Source organism: Chelonoidis abingdonii, chromosome 15 (genome assembly GCF_003597395.2).
Source record: "Chelonoidis abingdonii isolate Lonesome George chromosome 15, CheloAbing_2.0, whole genome shotgun sequence".
In the NCBI taxonomy this organism is placed as follows: domain Eukaryota; kingdom Metazoa; phylum Chordata; order Testudines; family Testudinidae; genus Chelonoidis; species Chelonoidis abingdonii.
Window position 1 is genome coordinate 23825790 of NC_133783.1, and position 19367 is coordinate 23845156.

At 42.6% G+C, this 19367-nt stretch overlaps 1 protein-coding gene across 1 annotated transcript in view; it reads right to left on the reverse strand.

The window, feature by feature from the left end:
• CDH23 (cadherin related 23) overlaps positions 1-19367 on the reverse strand; it is a 508967-nt gene that overhangs the window by 184709 nt on the left and 304891 nt on the right. Inside the window, exons 13-14 of the mRNA XM_075072614.1 lie at positions 1943-2007; positions 181-418 (exon numbers count right to left, since the gene is read on the reverse strand). Coding sequence (XP_074928715.1) covers positions 181-418; positions 1943-2007 — 303 coding nt within the window. The remainder of the gene's footprint in view (positions 1-180; positions 419-1942; positions 2008-19367) is intronic.

The following is a 19367-nucleotide window of genomic DNA, read 5'->3' on the forward strand; positions in this document are numbered from 1 at the left end:
GTGAAGAGGAAAAGAAGACTTAAAATACACTTTATGCTGTTTCTCTCCTCCTCCTGGCCCATTGAGACTTACCCTAGCAGGAGAAATCCTGGATCACAGGTCCCCCTAATAATATTGACCATTGTGTATCTGGAGAAAAGGAAGTATAGTAGAAAGTGAATCGGTGTTTCCATTTCTTACCCTGAGACGGACCACCTGAGTGACTGAAGGCTCATTTTCCCGGAGAGCCCCCAAATAGGATTCTTTCTGGAAGGTGGGGACATTATCGTTGACATCCAGAACGTTAATCTTCACTCGCCCTGTAGTTTCTTCCCCACCCCCGTCCCTGGCAATCACAGTCAGTGTGTAGCGCTGCGTCGTTTCAAAGTCTAACCGGGCGATCAGTGTGATCACACCTGTGTCTTTATCCAGAGAGAACCTGCCAAGCAAAAAAAGAGGGGGAGCAGAGGAGTTACCAAATCAAAGCCTCATTTCAGGCAAACAGGAAACGGCAGCCTGAAACAACACCGTAAGAAAGAGGCATAGATGAGAAATTGGAAAAGGTTTGATGCTGTGCGTATCATCTCATAGGTTCCTTCTGACGGTAACATTTCCCAGTACTATAGCCTCTTCCGACTGAAGATCTCATTGTACTTTTCACACATTGATGCACCCAAAGCCTCTGGGTGGTAGGTGTTATTTACCCCATTTTACAGACAGAGCAAATGAGGCACCAGGAAAGTTAAAGCCAAACTCCTGAAGAAACTGAGGCAAGAAGAGGTCAAAGACAAAATTTTCAAACTCTAGCACCCAAATCCACATTTAAACCCTTAAATAAGCAACCTGATTTTCAAAGGGGCTGAGCAGCTGCAGCTCCCATTGAAGTCAATGGAATCACACCCGGGATGAATTTTGCCCCTTTTACGCCTTAATGTCAATACCATATTCCTTCCATTGTAGCAAAAGACTCCCAGTCACTCACCCATGGCAGCAGTGAGTCTCATGTGTAGCTCTAATACTATCATATAAGTTGTTGTTAAGTGTATGTGTTGGCCTCAAGTTACATATTTGTGCAGCTAGTTCCTGATTTAGCAAAGCAATTAAGTGTGTTTCTCCTTAAGCACAGGCTTAAGTCTTGTTAATTTAGCAAGCCTGTACGGAGCCCAACAACTCTTGGTTGAACAAGAGCCTATCTTTTAAAAAACACCCAGCCCAGATTTAAAGACTCAAAGTGATGGACAATCCATCACATCCCTTAGTAACTTGTTCCAAAAGTTAACTATCCCCACTGTTAAAATTTGCACTTTATGTCCCGTTTGAATAGGTCGAGCCATGGATGATGTTACACATTTCTCTGATATATTAAACCTCAGTCTAGTACCAGAAAATTTCTCTCTGTGCAGGTACTTATAGAGAGCTTGAGTCTTCTCTTTGATAAACTAAATAGACTGAGTTCTATAAATCTCTCATCTTAAGCTGTGCCTGACAAACCTCAAACCACTCTTGCAGCTTTTTTTCTAAACCCTCTCCAATTTTTCACTATCCTTTTCCCAAGTATGGACACCAAAACAGATATAGATCTGGACTGATATGAACTGGCAGAGATGGCTTGAACAGTATCCACACTTAGCATAAGGCTGATACCATTGGAGTCAATGGAAGTTTTACTATTCTCAGTAGGAGTAGGATTAAGCCCTCTGGTATGATCCAGCTCTGTCTGTTCCTCAATTTATGAGCACCCAAATCACACGAGAAATTTATATAGAAAACAAGCCATTTAAAAACTGGAATAGGCCTTCTATTAGGGTCAATTCGCCCTCCCTGCAACAGTTTATGGTAGCCTCTCTTTCAAGAAAGATTTCACAGATTTAAGTTACCAACATTTCAATTTTGTAAATTCATGGCAAGACTGAAAGGGAATTTTAAGGAACTGAAACTAGCTGAGAGGTTTTGTTGCACTTACCTGTCAGGATCATCACTGAAAAAATAGCTGACTTTCCCATAACTGCCCACATCATTGTCAGTTGCCTAAAAAGTTTAAGTACAAAAGGAATATTAATAACAAAGATGTTTATGAGAATTTCAACTGAAAAAGTAAATTCTGATTATGAACACATATAAAAATCTATAGGAATCTTAATTCAACCTCTTCTTCATATAGCTGCTGCATTGACCAGATGGTTCCTTGGACCTCCTTCTAGGTTACCTATATGCTCCCTGTTCTTTAGGATATCTTGCAGAAAGGGTGCGGGTATGGAGATGTTACACTCCCCTCTGAAATTCCTCTGAGGGGATAAATATTTAACTCTGCTTTTCTGATCCTTTCTGACCCTCCACCCTGCCACCCTCCACCCTGTTCCCTATAACAGGAGCTGCACCCCAAATCCGTTCCAAGTGGATATACAAATCCAGTGCTGCTTTCTGCCCCTTCTCCTTACAAGTGAATTAATAGGCTAACACCTGTGCAGATTTTGTTAGCTGACATTTTTCACCTGATAAATCTGGGATTCAGATGTTTTTGCTCTCCTGAAATGTATTCTGTGTATGTCCCTGATTCATAGTCTGCCCTAGATAACAACACTCCATCAAATCCTCTTTACATCATGTCCACAAAACTTTAGCAGTAGGAAACTTTTCATATACTCTATCTTACATACCAAGACGAGCTGGCACAGTAAATAGCACACACAAAAATATATCTGTGAACAATGGGGCATAATAAAAGACATAGAAAATTGAAAAGAAAATTAATACAATGATTATGAAAGACAAGCTGCTTGAACTGTCCATGATACAATCCTGCAGAAAAAAAGCATTACCAAAATCCACACAATAACGAGGGGCAGTTACACTAACAGGGGTGGGAGTGGGGGATGATTCCAGAGAAAATTGCAAAGCCTGATTTGCCAAGAAAAGGAAATAAGACACAAAAGTGTGGCATTTACAGAAAGGAGTCACAGTCCATATAACTGGGGTCAAGCAATCCTCAATTAAAAGTAGGTAAAAGGGCATTCCCACATATTGGGTAATTTACTGTCTTCATTTCTCAGGTTCAATGGCAACACCCATCGACACCAGTCTCAATCATGTGAAGATGCAGAAGTATCGAAACTGAGATTAAGGCACATTTTTACTATTTACTTAGTGTTGACAACGTGCGTGTGGCTGTACAAAACAGACATGAAGACAGATGCTGCCCCAAAGCTCTTACAGTCCAAAATACAGATACTCTAGGCAACCCAGAGAATGGAACCATTTAAAGCTTTGATTTTTATGCCAACTCACTTTACGTGGCCTTACAGGGACAAAAGTAGAGGGAAAATACCAACAGGCATGGACCACAGCAGATTTAATTATTTTGTATAATCTTATTTACATTTTCTATTCCCTGTTCAAACAACTCTGGTGTTTAAAAGTCACCTAAGCTCTGGTGTTTCAAGCACATGAAAACTGGCTTTCATTCACCCTGGATCTTTACAACAGATCTGGCACTCAATGTCCATTGTCACATTGTTTTATTTTTCCTTGATAGCAAGTGGACTAACTGCGGTTTATCATTCAATACAAATACCTAGTAGAATGTGCTGCAGTATGAGAGAAAGACGCAAAACCTATTCATGCATCTGAAATATGAAATATCCTGCTTTCCCACGCAGGGGCTCTTCTGATGCCTGGTGAAGGACAGAGAAAGCTCCCATAGTTGTAAACTACATGCTCACACTCCCTTCACAATCAACATCTCTCTCCAGGACTGAAGAGGATTAGACAGTCAATTTTCTCCCTTAAACTTCTGGACGAGTCACCACTGGTCAATGCTAGCTACTCACCCCAGCCCACAATTTCCATGGTGGTGGTTTTTTTTTAAACAGAAGAGTCAAAATACCAGTTCTCAGACAAGTAGGAACCCAATTCTGAAAAGTATTTTCCTGGAAAAGAAGGATGGCTCCTGTGGTTAGGGCCTGGGACTCTAGACACCCTACACACAGGAATTCTGTGGCAGATCAAGGAATCGCGAGACTTTGGGCAAACCGCTTAGTCTCTCACTGCCTCAGTTCCCCTTCTCTGAAACGACACTATTAGCACTCCTCTAACTTCACCGGAGTGTTGTGAGGATGAATACATCAAAAGCACCGAGATACCATGATTATGAGAACCAAATATGTATCTAAGATGCACAGATAGAATCCTAACTGGATACTTAAGGGTCCTTTTGGTTGTAGCAACAGCCATGTAATAAGAAACCTTTGCAAAAATTGTCCTACTTCAAAACCCCTATAATCACTTTTTCTGCACCCTTATGTTTCCAAATTATCCAAACAGTAGACACCATTCACTGTCAATATTTCACCATAACAATAAAATACAGACTCTGAAAGGGACAGCTTCATGGTCTAAAGGTCAGGTTGGAAAACTCAATCTTGTTACAACAAAAGATTCACATCATAGTAGGGTCAACTCAGCTTTTTACCCTTCCAGGGTAGCTAAAGTGAGTGACATGCATTTCTGTGCTCCCTACCCCCCCCCCAAATGAAACCTTAACAATAAAAATATTAAAAAATAAAATAAAAAGAGTCTCATCTCCTCACCCTGAATATTAAGTATCCCAAAGTACTTTTAGTAACAGCAGGGATATGCCCTGTTGCCCTTATTCCAAAGTCTCCCCTTTTCAACTGATGTGCCCAGTGCCCCAGAGGGATGTGCGCTGCAATCATGCTCACGCATATGGTAGCTCATAAATGCATAAGAAAATATATGGAGACAACATGTAAAGTGTCACCATCAAGTGCCTGCACTGACTACCCCCAAAACGTTGTTTTTAATTATCTGGGAATGTTGACACATTCTTTGAGAGACAGAAAGAGAGAGAGAGGGACAGGATGGCTGTACGAGAGACACACCTGGTCACACACATGAACACAACCTCTTTCAGCACCACACAATGTTCTGAAAGGAAAATTATGCAACATTGCAAATACCTCTTTGTTTAGAAAGGTAAATTTTCTTTATGTAACATGAAGTTTTCTTAGCACTGAAGGGGAGAGAGGGGCTGAGCGCTGCTACTGTGCTTTTAGCTCCCAGCAGAATCTGAGGCCTTTCACCATCAGCAGCCCATCCATGTAAATCATTTGGAGCTGTGATGGGTTTCGCAGGCTGACCATGGCAAAATAATAACAACCTTCCCAGCAAAATGTGTAAAGCTCAAAGTGTCACTCTGGGTGAGCAAGGCGAGATTTGTGGATGTTTTAAAGTCTTTTCTCTAATGAATATATAAAAAATGTATGAATGGCAGCAAATGAAAAGGACCAGAAAATTTTATTTTAAAATGAGAAAAGTGGAATAAAAATCCCAAACTATCTTTTTTTCTTTTTTTAATGTCTTTTCTAAATTGATCCCTTGTCTGGGTTTCTTTGGTTCCAGTGGAACAGGAAAACGCAGGGGCAGAAACACATTTCATTTCGTAATGCCATCAAAAGGGCTATATTTTAGGGCTGGGGTGGAATAGAACACTCTCCTGCAATCTTCATGATTTATATGTCCTTGATTATCCTTGATAGAACAGATGTCCAAGAGTATCACAGAGTGAGGAAACCCCTTTAACGGTGCTTAGCTTGCCTAACAGTTATGGGAGTAGGGAGGAAGAAGGGGGTATGAACAGAGAAAGCATCACAGGCACAGAGAGAGAGAGGAGGAAGAGGAGGAGAAAACGTGAAAACTAACTGGAGAGAAATCATATATTTCTCAAATGTCTTCCCAACTCAGGGTACGTCTTCACTACTGGCCGTATCGGCAGGTAGTAATCGATTTCCCGGGGATCAATATATCGCATCTCATCTAGATGCGATATATCGATCCCTGAAGAAGCTCCTGTCGACTCTGGAACTCCACCAACGCAAACAGTGGTAGCGGAGTCGACAGAGGGAGCTGCGGACATCGATCCTGCGCCGTGAGGACAGTAGGTAACTCGATCTAAGATACTTTGACTTCAGCTACACTATTCACGTAGCTGAAGTTGCATATCTTAGATCGATTTCCCCCCCCGGTGTAGACCAGCCTTCAGGCAGTGAATTCTTAATGCCTAATGCTAGTTGAGTGATACTCCAGTAGTGCACACCTTTAACACCTGCTAGTACATTTAGCTGAACAGCCTTCTGCCTGCTAATGCTGTAATGTTTGATTTATTTATTCTGTACATTACGATTTCATTAAGCAAACCACCCCCGCCTTTAATTACAGCCAAGTAGCCAGAGAGAATCCCACCAGGAGACCAGTGATTCTGAAAGGGTCTCTTTCTCTCAATCCAGGCTGATATCACAGGGGGGAATAGCTTAGTGGTTTGAGCATTGGCCTGCTAAACCCAGGGTTGTGAGTTCAATCCTTGAGGGGGCCATCTGGGATTTGGGGATTGGTCCTGCTTTGAGCAGGGGGTTGGACTAGATGATCTCCTAAGGTCCCTTCCAACCCTAATAATCTATGATTCTAGGAAACCTTTTAGTACACACAGAGCCTGCCTCTAGAAAGAAGCGTGAATCTTTCAGTTGCACACAACAAATTTAAATGTTTATTAGAAAATATTAAAGAAAGGTGATACAAAGAGTTTGATGTGTCAGTCGTTGGTCATCGGGGGAAACATACAGAGCATGGGGGGACGCTGGCAATTGGTTATGGTTCAGCATATAATACATACAGCCTGTAATGTCCCCAATGCGGGGTGTACGGTGGTTGGGGTCAAGATATAGTATGGGGGCAGTGAGGGTACATCGCTCATATAGTGGGCTACACACAGTCATGCGTATGAGTAAGCAGGCCGGGTAATGGGGACAGGGTGACCCTCACGTGGTGGAATCCAGATTGGTAAGTTCAGGACTCAGGGGATATGGTTTGGTAGGGGGGTAGTAAGGGTTTCCCCCTCCCCCCCATGGGTGCCTACATGGGGAACTGTGCAGTCCTGGCTGCTTTGTTTGCAGTTGGTGCTGCAGGATGTAGCATTTACACTGAAACTGTGATGGTTAACTCCTCTGAAGTGGGTTCTTCATTGCCTTAAGTTCCACTTAGTTGAGACAAGAGAACCAGATCCCTACATGTAACAGGGGACAACGTTGCAGTCATTCTCTCCTTCCTTAGTCCAAGCACTTGTCTCAATTCATTTTCCCCTCACAGTGAGGAGTACCTGACGCAAAACATTTATTTCTCTTACAAGCACAGCTCCTGCCACAGTAAGCAAGGAGAGGTTTCTTACCAAACTACCGGCATATTTTCCCTCCTGTGAAAGAAAGTCTTAGAGGAGGAGTATGAAGCAACAAAAGGGAAAACTTTGCAGGAAATGTCTCTGGTTTTGTTCTAATGCACAGCACCCTTCTTGAAGAGCGTATCACAGTGCTGCATCCATATCCCTAATCATTCTGCATTACGGAGGCATTCTGAATGCAGAGGATCAGAGCTTTGTCAGATAGGAAGAAGGACAAACAAAAGTAATTGCTGCTTGACTCTGTTCCTTCTTTCCCTTTTCTTCGTTCAACTTCCCATCCCTCTACAGTATTCAGCAGAACTGCTGTTTGGTCTGGCCAGGACTTCCCTGTAAGAAACCCACATACCTATCAATTTGCAACAGCTCAGCTCCCCACAGCAAGCCTTCCAGGTGTTTATCCTCCCCTGCCAGCTGGAAGCTGAGAGGTTGCAATTTCCTGTTGGAGTAAGCATCCCGCATGCTCTTTCAGCATCAGGCTTCAGTTTTTCTTGGTTCAGAACTTGGCTTTGAGAAAGGGTTCTCTGAACGTTTGGACCAAATGCATTCCACCCCATTAGGGAGAAGGCTAATGAGCGGTCACACAAGCAGCAGAGTCCTCATTTTTGATCCAACCTCATCTTTGCACAGAGAGCTCTCAGGCTGCCCTGAGTTAATGTGGCCAGTACATCTATCCACAGGCGTCCAGATGGCCCTTCAGCCAAATGGTTCTCAGAGCCCCAACTGTTCACTGAGAAGGAATGGATTTCTGGCAACACCTTTATACAGCACATCAGTGTCCACTTTAGCAGGCTATTAACAAATGAAACAATACAAGGTGACAAATGCTGCACATTCCAGGTTCCCTTTATATACTGTTAGTACTATTGTTTTAGCCAAAGATCCCTTCAGTTCTAACTTTGGTTCTTGTTGCTCCTGTCTCTTGCTCTGTTCAGATTAATTTCCTGTCAGTCTCTCTAACAAATCCACCATGATTGCTAACTATATTACACAAATGTGGCATTGGGAATGAACAGACCCTGGACCTTCTGCTCCAAAAACACAGGCTTCTGTACCTTGAGGGACAAGAGAATCTCCACGAATTTTATTATGTTGCTTTCAGTCAGAGTTTATTTAGGCCAAGCTTGTAAATGGAAGGCTCACTTGAGACACTGCTGTTATGAAGTGTCTAATAAATAAATATTTTCAAAACAGAAAACAAGTTAAAAATAAAAGCCAAATTCATGTCTATGGTATCAATTCATGCCACTGAAACTGATGGAGTTTCACTAGCTTACCATGTGGCCCAGTAGATCTGTTTTTGCTAAACTGGATTAAATGAGAAGGTGATCCAGCCATATTTGTTGTGGGCCCACGGACGGTGAATTCAGGATGAATCAAAGCAGACCTCAGAAATCTGCATGTTGTATAGTTACTGAAAACATCCTTTGTCATGGTGGCTAAGCACACAGCAGCCATCCAACTCAAAAAGAAATAATCTTATATGTTAGGCTGTCAAGATCCCTGTTATCATAGGCACAGTCCTCAGTTTTGATAAATACTGCATTTCTTTTTGAGGCACCAACTCTAGTTTCTGGGCCAGGAAGAATATCACTTCTGCTGGTGTTAAGGAAAGGAAAGGAATAGCTCTGAAATTGCACACGCTCAGCAGAAATCTTAATTATTTCTCCTCTATTTCTAGGGTTAGGTTGGTGGATTTTTACTGCTGTTGACAGTGAAGAACTAATAGCATTAGGCATAGCACAGGCAAATGGTGGGCAGGCTTCACATACATTGCTCTGATATTACACTTCAATTTTGACATGCAATACCCCCTGTTATTTCCGCCCTGGGCTTCCACATAGCTCTGCCAACGCACATCAATCTGTAGCACTCTAATAGTCCAGCCCTAGGACTCTCCTGAGCAGAGACTGCCAATCATATACACTTGTACAGTGGATTCATAAGGCCCAATTCTTATCTTACACTGATGTAAATCAGGAGTAACTTCACTGAAGTAAATGGAGTTACTCTGGTGAAACTGAGATCAGAATCAGATCTCTTCTGGGGTAAACTACACTTTATAACGCATGCCCACATTTATACATTTTTACAGTGCATGTTCAAGTCTTCATTTTAAGTGGCAGTGATTGCTACAGTTGCATGTTTTTTCCCATTTTAATTACACCTTCTTCCATTTGCTTATTACTTTCCCACACTTCCACATATTACACTGAAATTTTCTAAGAGTGGTCACTGCTCAAAGATAAATCTGCAGAAAAATCAGTTACCCTTTATTTAAAAACAAAAAGAGTGAAAAATCATCCTTTACTCATTCTTAAAACAATGCCTCTGCTCCCCAGCACATCCAAATCTTGCTGCTAAGTTTTTTGTTTTGTTTTGAAGAGTTCTACAGCTGAAATGACGGGGGTAGAAAGATAAAATTTGGGAAATAAAAGTCAGTGCTAAGCATGAATGCCTTGGAGTGTTTCTGGTGACAACAGGGTTTAAATTCACCACATTAGGATCCAATGAAAACTCATACTTTGCACATATGAAGCAAAATTAGAATGGGATTTTGTCACTCAACTTGTCTGGTGAACCAACCTAGGCAAAAGTGAGTGAGTGAGTGTGTGTGTGGTGGGGGGGCTAATTTAGCTGCATAATGAAAAGAGACCTTTTAAACGCAGTTATATTAGGTACCAAAATGCTTTTAAGGGTGGGATTTTCAAAAGCACTTATTAGGATGTGTGTTCCTGTTAGTTTCAGGTGCCTTAGAAAAATCACATTCTTAAAAACATTTTGGTACCATACTTTTTTTGTTAGTAATAAAACAGCTTGATGCAACTGAATCTTTGCACCATGACATCTATAGGATAGATATTATCGTTGCTATATCATCTGGTATGGGTATATTTTACTGTGAAAAGATCAGACCATTATTATTAAAAAGTCACCATATACTCATAGGTATTACTTGTTGTTTTCAACAGACACGACACCAAAACCTAGGATCTGAACACTCTTTGACCTTACAGGGTCTGAAAACCTGATTCACTCTAGTTTTCCGTGTGCACATCAATAAGCCAGATTTTTACCATGCCTACCCAGGAAAAGGATTTTCCCTATGTATGCCATGCCAAGGATTTTCAAAGGATATTCACTGTGGATGCCCATCTTCTTCAAATACTTTTGCTATCCAGTTGCAATGCTTGGTGTGTTCCCTCATCCTGCCATGATCTTTAGATGTATTATATTCATGAAGGCCTTGCTTTGTGGGGGACTCTTATCAGATGTGCAAGAGTCATCTTGGCAGCTGTTTAGGTGAGAAAATTACAGAACTAAGCTGAACGGTCCTGACATCCAGCTTGCAAATCAAATGACACTGAGGTCTGATATGAGGGGGCATGAACGTTTAGATATTAATTTACAAGGTTTCTATATTTACAACTTGCTATGATAAAATCTAAAAGGTATAGACAATTTCTTCTCCTCAGAGCTTCCCTTCAGGAATTAGGATAATGGAACTTTCCATAAACTCTTAAAACCAATGAAGGAGGACGGGTATTTTTCGCCTGTCAGAGCCCAGCGTTTAACCAGCCAGCACTTTGTTTCTTAAACCCCAAGTGCAGCGTAAAAGGACAGTAGCAGTCAGATAAGAAGGCTTTTCAGAATGCTTGGATTGGCCCGTGATGAGGTAATGATTTATAACAGGCTTGACAATGCTACCGAGGGCTGGCATTACCAGCAAAACTAATTCCCTCATTTGGCCCTTTATAATTGCATTTGTAAGTGCTTATTTCAGTGATGGACAATGCTGGGGAAGTGTAATTTTCTTCTGCTGATAAAAAACCAACTAGGGGAAAAAAGAAGGTTAAAAGAAGGTTAGTGTAGTACAAGGTGAGCTGCTCCGTGGGGCCGCGGCATGTTGCACATGAACTTTGGCAGCCCCTAAAGGGATCAAAAACACATTCTGTACAGAGCTTAATTCTGTGATTTTCCAGCATGTAAAACAAAACTACTAACATATCGCACAGAAAGAGTCATTGGCAATTCATGGCTGATTTCCTTCCTTCTGAAAAAAACCCTCCTCCTGCTTCAGTATCTTCCACACCCTTGAGTGGCAGAAATGCAAGGCCAGGTACTAGTTCTGATCCACCCAGCCTGTTGGCTCAGAAACAGGTTATGCTACATGTGTTAGCTACTCCGGGACAGTGCTAGCATGTGTTATTGCCATGCTAAAATACTAGCAAGCTCCTGAAATAAACGACACTTGGCACTTTCAGTTGTAATTGTTTCTAATGGAAACAATGAGCCCAATTCTCTTTTTCCTTAAACAAGTTTTCCAGAGTAACTTCAGTGGCATTACTTCTGATTTACACCAGTGTAAATGAGAGGAGAATCAAGCTCAGTGGATGTTCTGGTGATGACAGGCCCATGTCATGTGATGTGCACACTCATACATCACACAAAGGCAACCAGGGAAATAATGCAGGTTCCTGCTGTGTGACAGGAGACATGAGAAAAGGAAGAACACACACTTTGGACATATTTAATTTGTATGGTTGTCATAATATTTACCTTACAGAACCTTTTAGTTTTAAGGATGAAGTTCCTTAGCGGTTCCTAACCCACAGGGAAGGACATAGAACCACTGGCAAGTCTAAATTTGATTAGCAAAGCTACCTCAAGGACTGAATAAGAAACCCACATACACACTGGAGGACATGCAAAACACACACAGAACCACTTACACGGTTTACATATCTCTACATTATTCCTGGGCTTCAGCTCTACCCCTCTTCCCTTTCCCCCCAACACCAGCCCCCCAAACACACACATGGCCCTAACAATCTGACACCAGACACAAGAGGAAAAAAAAGCAGAAGATTCTAGGGGATCCACATCAATAATAAATGTTTTTATAGCTGTTCATTTCCTGCACAAAATATTCAAATAGGGTCTGCCCAGTGTCACCTGCAAAGGTCAAACTGAAAACATGGGTCTATTGCTGTAGTTTTATGAGCTGTCACCGCTGCAGTGCATTTCTAGAGACCATTTATGTACAACCAAACTCCAGAAGAGTGCCAGAAAGACAAGATCTAAAGAAGCCACAGGAGTAATTCCCTGAACCACACTGCAGTGAATTAATATTGATAGATAAAATGATTAAGGCTTTGCTGTTTTTGTGCAATAGTGACCTGCTTTCATAACCCATACCAAACATAGCTAAGTACTTTGGTCAAGGAGAACAACGTGGAATGGCAAATAGACCTATGTACCCCACGTCTGCATACCCCTGAAAAATATGCTGTGTCAGTGTGGTCTGATATGACGTACATAATGGTATATATATGTAATGACTACTATGTCTCGGGGAATCACTCCTCTGGCATTAGTCGAGGAGGGCACCCGCTCAGCTGATCGTATAATAAAGGTCTGTATAAAACTCAGTCTTGTTCTCTGTGCCTTCTTGGAGTAACTGACTAGCTCCGGGGAGAACGAGCACATTTGGCTAACAAATTGGCGACTCCACCGGGATCCTCCCTGTAGAGGGCGCTGACGCTACCGGGGGCTAGTGAGCTGGTACTGAGAGAAGTGGCCACCTTGAGCTGATTGTGTGGCTCGTGCTCTCGGACCACCTCGGCCGACCGGGGCGGCGGTGTTCTCTTTAGAGAAGGTCCCAGAGGGCACAGAGGCATTGAGTTTACCTTCTTCCAAGTCCCCAGAGCCGGACGCGGCCACTCCGGGCGGTAAGTGCGTTTACCTCTAGGGTTTGAGGAGTAACGCCCCCGAAGTGTGGGTTGGATAACGGAACTTGGTAGGCAGCCCGTATATGGGACGGTGTACGAACTTTGTGGGCAGCCCGTATATAGGAAGGTGTACGCATGTTAGTATTGTTGTAGTTCTGTGACTGTTTTGTGTCTCCTTGTCTTGTGTTTCATTGTATGTTGGAGGCCGAAATTGTGAGTAAGTCCTATGTAAATGTAACCAGGTCTGAGGCATAAGCTGATTCCAGCCACCCCAATACTCCTGCGAGGGGAAACCCGGTGACCAGGATATCTTGATTGCAAGGGGGGTCAGCCGCACCTCGTGACCTGGTGGCACTCTGCAGCAAACTGATTTGCTTAGTTAAACGAGAATGGGGTCTACTCAGAGCTTTTACTCTGGAACACCCCTGGGATGTATGTTAGATAAAATGGCCCAATGGTGGTACATTGAAGTTAGAAATAGTACAAGCAGTGCATGGCATTGTGACCCGAGACGGACATTGGGACCAGTATCCGTATATATTGATATTTGGCAGGATCTGGTGGCAAATTCCCCTCCTTGGTTAAAAAATGTAGACAAAAAACCTTCAGGATGCTGATGGCCCGTGTCCCGATTAAAAAACCCAGTACCCCTGTTAAGAAGCCATGCCCGCCTCCTGTAATCCCACAAACCCCGGACTATGTAATTCCCCCTCCATTATACCCCAGCCCCTCAGCTCCAGTATACCCCAGCCTGAGGGACCTGGATAGGAGGGAAGGTACAGACTGCCCTCCGCCTGTAAAGGCGAAGGAGGCAAGCCCAGAACAGACATCAATCCCTGTCCCAACGGAGGATGGTGACGGTGTGTTTCGATTCACAAGGAGCCACACTAGTGGCACCCAGGAAAGCACACTGCATGAGATGCCCCTACGTGAAACGATAGGGCAAGATGGCGAGCGTATTGTGATATATGTTCCGTTCGCAACAAGTGATTTGTATAACTGGAAACAGCAGAATCCCCCATTTTCTGAGGATCCGGCCCCCCTGACGGCAATTTTTGAAATGTTGATAACAGCGCATAACCCAACATGGGGGGATATGCAAGTTGCATTGAATGTTTTATTAACAGCTGATGAAAGACGTATGGTTTTGGCAAAGGCCCGTGAGTGGGTAACACAGACATGTGCACATGCTGCAGTGACTGAGTTATTGCCCGAGAAGGACCCGCACTGGTCACATAATGAGGTGGGGGTCAAAGAGCATCAGCACTATGCCACTGCTATAGTGCAGGGTATGAAGCGTTGAATTCGAAAAACCCCTAATTGGGCCAAATTACACAATATAAGGTAAGAAAAGAAGGAAAATCCAGCAGCCTTTTATGAGCGCCTGTGTGACACCTGTAGAAGGTACACTGACTTAGACCCAGGGGATCAAAATGGGAAGCGAGTATTAATTCCGCTCTTCATTGGCCAATCCTATGATGATATTAGAAAGAAATTGCAAAAGGTGGAGGGAGCATCAGGAAAGAATATAGAGGAACTGTTGGAGATTGCTTTAAAGGTGTATGATAGACGAGATGAGGAAGAACGGAGAAAGGGGGCACAGACCCTTGCAATGGCTTTAAGAAAGGGAAACGAAAAGATTGAAAACCAGAGTGAGTATGTATATACAAGGGATAGAGGGAAAACGCGGGGTCCCTGCTTAGGATGAAACCAGTGCGCCATTTGCAGACAGGAAGGACATTGGAAGAATGAGTGTCCCAACAGAAACACTATAAGACAGGGACGTAGGACTATACCACCCCCAATTCTTTACAATACAGGGGGATCGGACAACAAGTCTCCCCAATGAGGAGGCCGAGGGACCCAGCGGCCCCTCTTAGCAGCGCAAGCTGCTAGACTGGATCCCACGGTACAAATTAAGGTAGGGGACCGCCGCATTGAAGCCTTGATCGATACCNCTCACGTGGTGGAATCCAGATTGGTAAGTTCAGGACTCAGGGGATATGGTTTGGTAGGGGGGTAGTAAGGGTTTCCCCCTCCCCCCCATGGGTGCCTACATGGGGAACTGTGCAGTCCTGGCTGCTTTGTTTGCAGTTGGTGCTGCAGGATGTAGCATTTACACTGAAACTGTGATGGTTAACTCCTCTGAAGTGGGTTCTTCATTGCCTTAAGTTCCACTTAGTTGAGACAAGAGAACCAGATCCCTACATGTAACAGGGGACAACGTTGCAGTCATTCTCTCCTTCCTTAGTCCAAGCACTTGTCTCAATTCATTTTCCCCTCACAGTGAGGAGTACCTGACGCAAAACATTTATTTCTCTTACAAGCACAGCTCCTGCCACAGTAAGCAAGGAGAGGTTTCTTACCAAACTACCGGCATATTTTCCCTCCTGTGAAAGAAAGTCTTAGAGGAGGAGTATGAAGCAACAAAAGGGAAAACTTTGCAGGAAATGTCTCTGGTTTTGTTCTAATGCACAGCACCCTTCTTGAAGAGCGTATCACAGTGCTGCATCCATATCCCTAATCATTCTGCATTACGGAGGCATTCTGAATGCAGAGGATCAGAGCTTTGTCAGATAGGAAGAAGGACAAACAAAAGTAATTGCTGCTTGACTCTGTTCCTTCTTTCCCTTTTCTTCGTTCAACTTCCCATCCCTCTACAGTATTCAGCAGAACTGCTGTTTGGTCTGGCCAGGACTTCCCTGTAAGAAACCCACATACCTATCAATTTGCAACAGCTCAGCTCCCCACAGCAAGCCTTCCAGGTGTTTATCCTCCCCTGCCAGCTGGAAGCTGAGAGGTTGCAATTTCCTGTTGGAGTAAGCATCCCGCATGCTCTTTCAGCATCAGGCTTCAGTTTTTCTTGGTTCAGAACTTGGCTTTGAGAAAGGGTTCTCTGAACGTTTGGACCAAATGCATTCCACCCCATTAGGGAGAAGGCTAATGAGCGGTCACACAAGCAGCAGAGTCCTCATTTTTGATCCAACCTCATCTTTGCACAGAGAGCTCTCAGGCTGCCCTGAGTTAATGTGGCCAGTACATCTATCCACAGGCGTCCAGATGGCCCTTCAGCCAAATGGTTCTCAGAGCCCCAACTGTTCACTGAGAAGGAATGGATTTCTGGCAACACCTTTATACAGCACATCAGTGTCCACTTTAGCAGGCTATTAACAAATGAAACAATACAAGGTGACAAATGCTGCACATTCCAGGTTCCCTTTATATACTGTTAGTACTATTGTTTTAGCCAAAGATCCCTTCAGTTCTAACTTTGGTTCTTGTTGCTCCTGTCTCTTGCTCTGTTCAGATTAATTTCCTGTCAGTCTCTCTAACAAATCCACCATGATTGCTAACTATATTACACAAATGTGGCATTGGGAATGAACAGACCCTGGACCTTCTGCTCCAAAAACACAGGCTTCTGTACCTTGAGGGACAAGAGAATCTCCACGAATTTTATTATGTTGCTTTCAGTCAGAGTTTATTTAGGCCAAGCTTGTAAATGGAAGGCTCACTTGAGACACTGCTGTTATGAAGTGTCTAATAAATAAATATTTTCAAAACAGAAAACAAGTTAAAAATAAAAGCCAAATTCATGTCTATGGTATCAATTCATGCCACTGAAACTGATGGAGTTTCACTAGCTTACCATGTGGCCCAGTAGATCTGTTTTTGCTAAACTGGATTAAATGAGAAGGTGATCCAGCCATATTTGTTGTGGGCCCACGGACGGTGAATTCAGGATGAATCAAAGCAGACCTCAGAAATCTGCATGTTGTATAGTTACTGAAAACATCCTTTGTCATGGTGGCTAAGCACACAGCAGCCATCCAACTCAAAAAGAAATAATCTTATATGTTAGGCTGTCAAGATCCCTGTTATCATAGGCACAGTCCTCAGTTTTGATAAATACTGCATTTCTTTTTGAGGCACCAACTCTAGTTTCTGGGCCAGGAAGAATATCACTTCTGCTGGTGTTAAGGAAAGGAAAGGAATAGCTCTGAAATTGCACACGCTCAGCAGAAATCTTAATTATTTCTCCTCTATTTCTAGGGTTAGGTTGGTGGATTTTTACTGCTGTTGACAGTGAAGAACTAATAGCATTAGGCATAGCACAGGCAAATGGTGGGCAGGCTTCACATACATTGCTCTGATATTACACTTCAATTTTGACATGCAATACCCCCTGTTATTTCCGCCCTGGGCTTCCACATAGCTCTGCCAACGCACATCAATCTGTAGCACTCTAATAGTCCAGCCCTAGGACTCTCCTGAGCAGAGACTGCCAATCATATACACTTGTACAGTGGATTCATAAGGCCCAATTCTTATCTTACACTGATGTAAATCAGGAGTAACTTCACTGAAGTAAATGGAGTTACTCTGGTGAAACTGAGATCAGAATCAGATCTCTTCTGGGGTAAACTACACTTTATAACGCATGCCCACATTTATACATTTTTACAGTGCATGTTCAAGTCTTCATTTTAAGTGGCAGTGATTGCTACAGTTGCATGTTTTTTCCCATTTTAATTACACCTTCTTCCATTTGCTTATTACTTTCCCACACTTCCACATATTACACTGAAATTTTCTAAGAGTGGTCACTGCTCAAAGATAAATCTGCAGAAAAATCAGTTACCCTTTATTTAAAAACAAAAAGAGTGAAAAATCATCCTTTACTCATTCTTAAAACAATGCCTCTGCTCCCCAGCACATCCAAATCTTGCTGCTAAGTTTTTTGTTTTGTTTTGAAGAGTTCTACAGCTGAAATGACGGGGGTAGAAAGATAAAATTTGGGAAATAAAAGTCAGTGCTAAGCATGAATGCCTTGGAGTGTTTCTGGTGACAACAGGGTTTAAATTCACCACATTAGGATCCAATGAAAACTCATACTTTGCACATATGAAGCAAAATTAGAATGGGATTTTGTCACTCAACTTGTCTGGTGAACCAACCTAGGCAAAAGTGAGTGAGTGAGTGTGTGTGTGGTGGGGGGGCTAATTTAGCTGCATAATGAAAAGAGACCTTTTAAACGCAGTTATATTAGGTACCAAAATGCTTTTAAGGGTGGGATTTTCAAAAGCACTTATTAGGATGTGTGTTCCTGTTAGTTTCAGGTGCCTTAGAAAAATCACATTCTTAAAAACATTTTGGTACCATACTTTTTTTGTTAGTAATAAAACAGCTTGATGCAACTGAATCTTTGCACCATGACATCTATAGGATAGATATTATCGTTGCTATATCATCTGGTATGGGTATATTTTACTGTGAAAAGATCAGACCATTATTATTAAAAAGTCACCATATACTCATAGGTATTACTTGTTGTTTTCAACAGACACGACACCAAAACCTAGGATCTGAACACTCTTTGACCTTACAGGGTCTGAAAACCTGATTCACTCTAGTTTTCCGTGTGCACATCAATAAGCCAGATTTTTACCATGCCTACCCAGGAAAAGGATTTTCCCTATGTATGCCATGCCAAGGATTTTCAAAGGATATTCACTGTGGATGCCCATCTTCTTCAAATACTTTTGCTATCCAGTTGCAATGCTTGGTGTGTTCCCTCATCCTGCCATGATCTTTAGATGTATTATATTCATGAAGGCCTTGCTTTGTGGGGGACTCTTATCAGATGTGCAAGAGTCATCTTGGCAGCTGTTTAGGTGAGAAAATTACAGAACTAAGCTGAACGGTCCTGACATCCAGCTTGCAAATCAAATGACACTGAGGTCTGATATGAGGGGGCATGAACGTTTAGATATTAATTTACAAGGTTTCTATATTTACAACTTGCTATGATAAAATCTAAAAGGTATAGACAATTTCTTCTCCTCAGAGCTTCCCTTCAGGAATTAGGATAATGGAACTTTCCATAAACTCTTAAAACCAATGAAGGAGGACGGGTATTTTTCGCCTGTCAGAGCCCAGCGTTTAACCAGCCAGCACTTTGTTTCTTAAACCCCAAGTGCAGCGTAAAAGGACAGTAGCAGTCAGATAAGAAGGCTTTTCAGAATGCTTGGATTGGCCCGTGATGAGGTAATGATTTATAACAGGCTTGACAATGCTACCGAGGGCTGGCATTACCAGCAAAACTAATTCCCTCATTTGGCCCTTTATAATTGCATTTGTAAGTGCTTATTTCAGTGATGGACAATGCTGGGGAAGTGTAATTTTCTTCTGCTGATAAAAAACCAACTAGGGGAAAAAAGAAGGTTAAAAGAAGGTTAGTGTAGTACAAGGTGAGCTGCTCCGTGGGGCCGCGGCATGTTGCACATGAACTTTGGCAGCCCCTAAAGGGATCAAAAACACATTCTGTACAGAGCTTAATTCTGTGATTTTCCAGCATGTAAAACAAAACTACTAACATATCGCACAGAAAGAGTCATTGGCAATTCATGGCT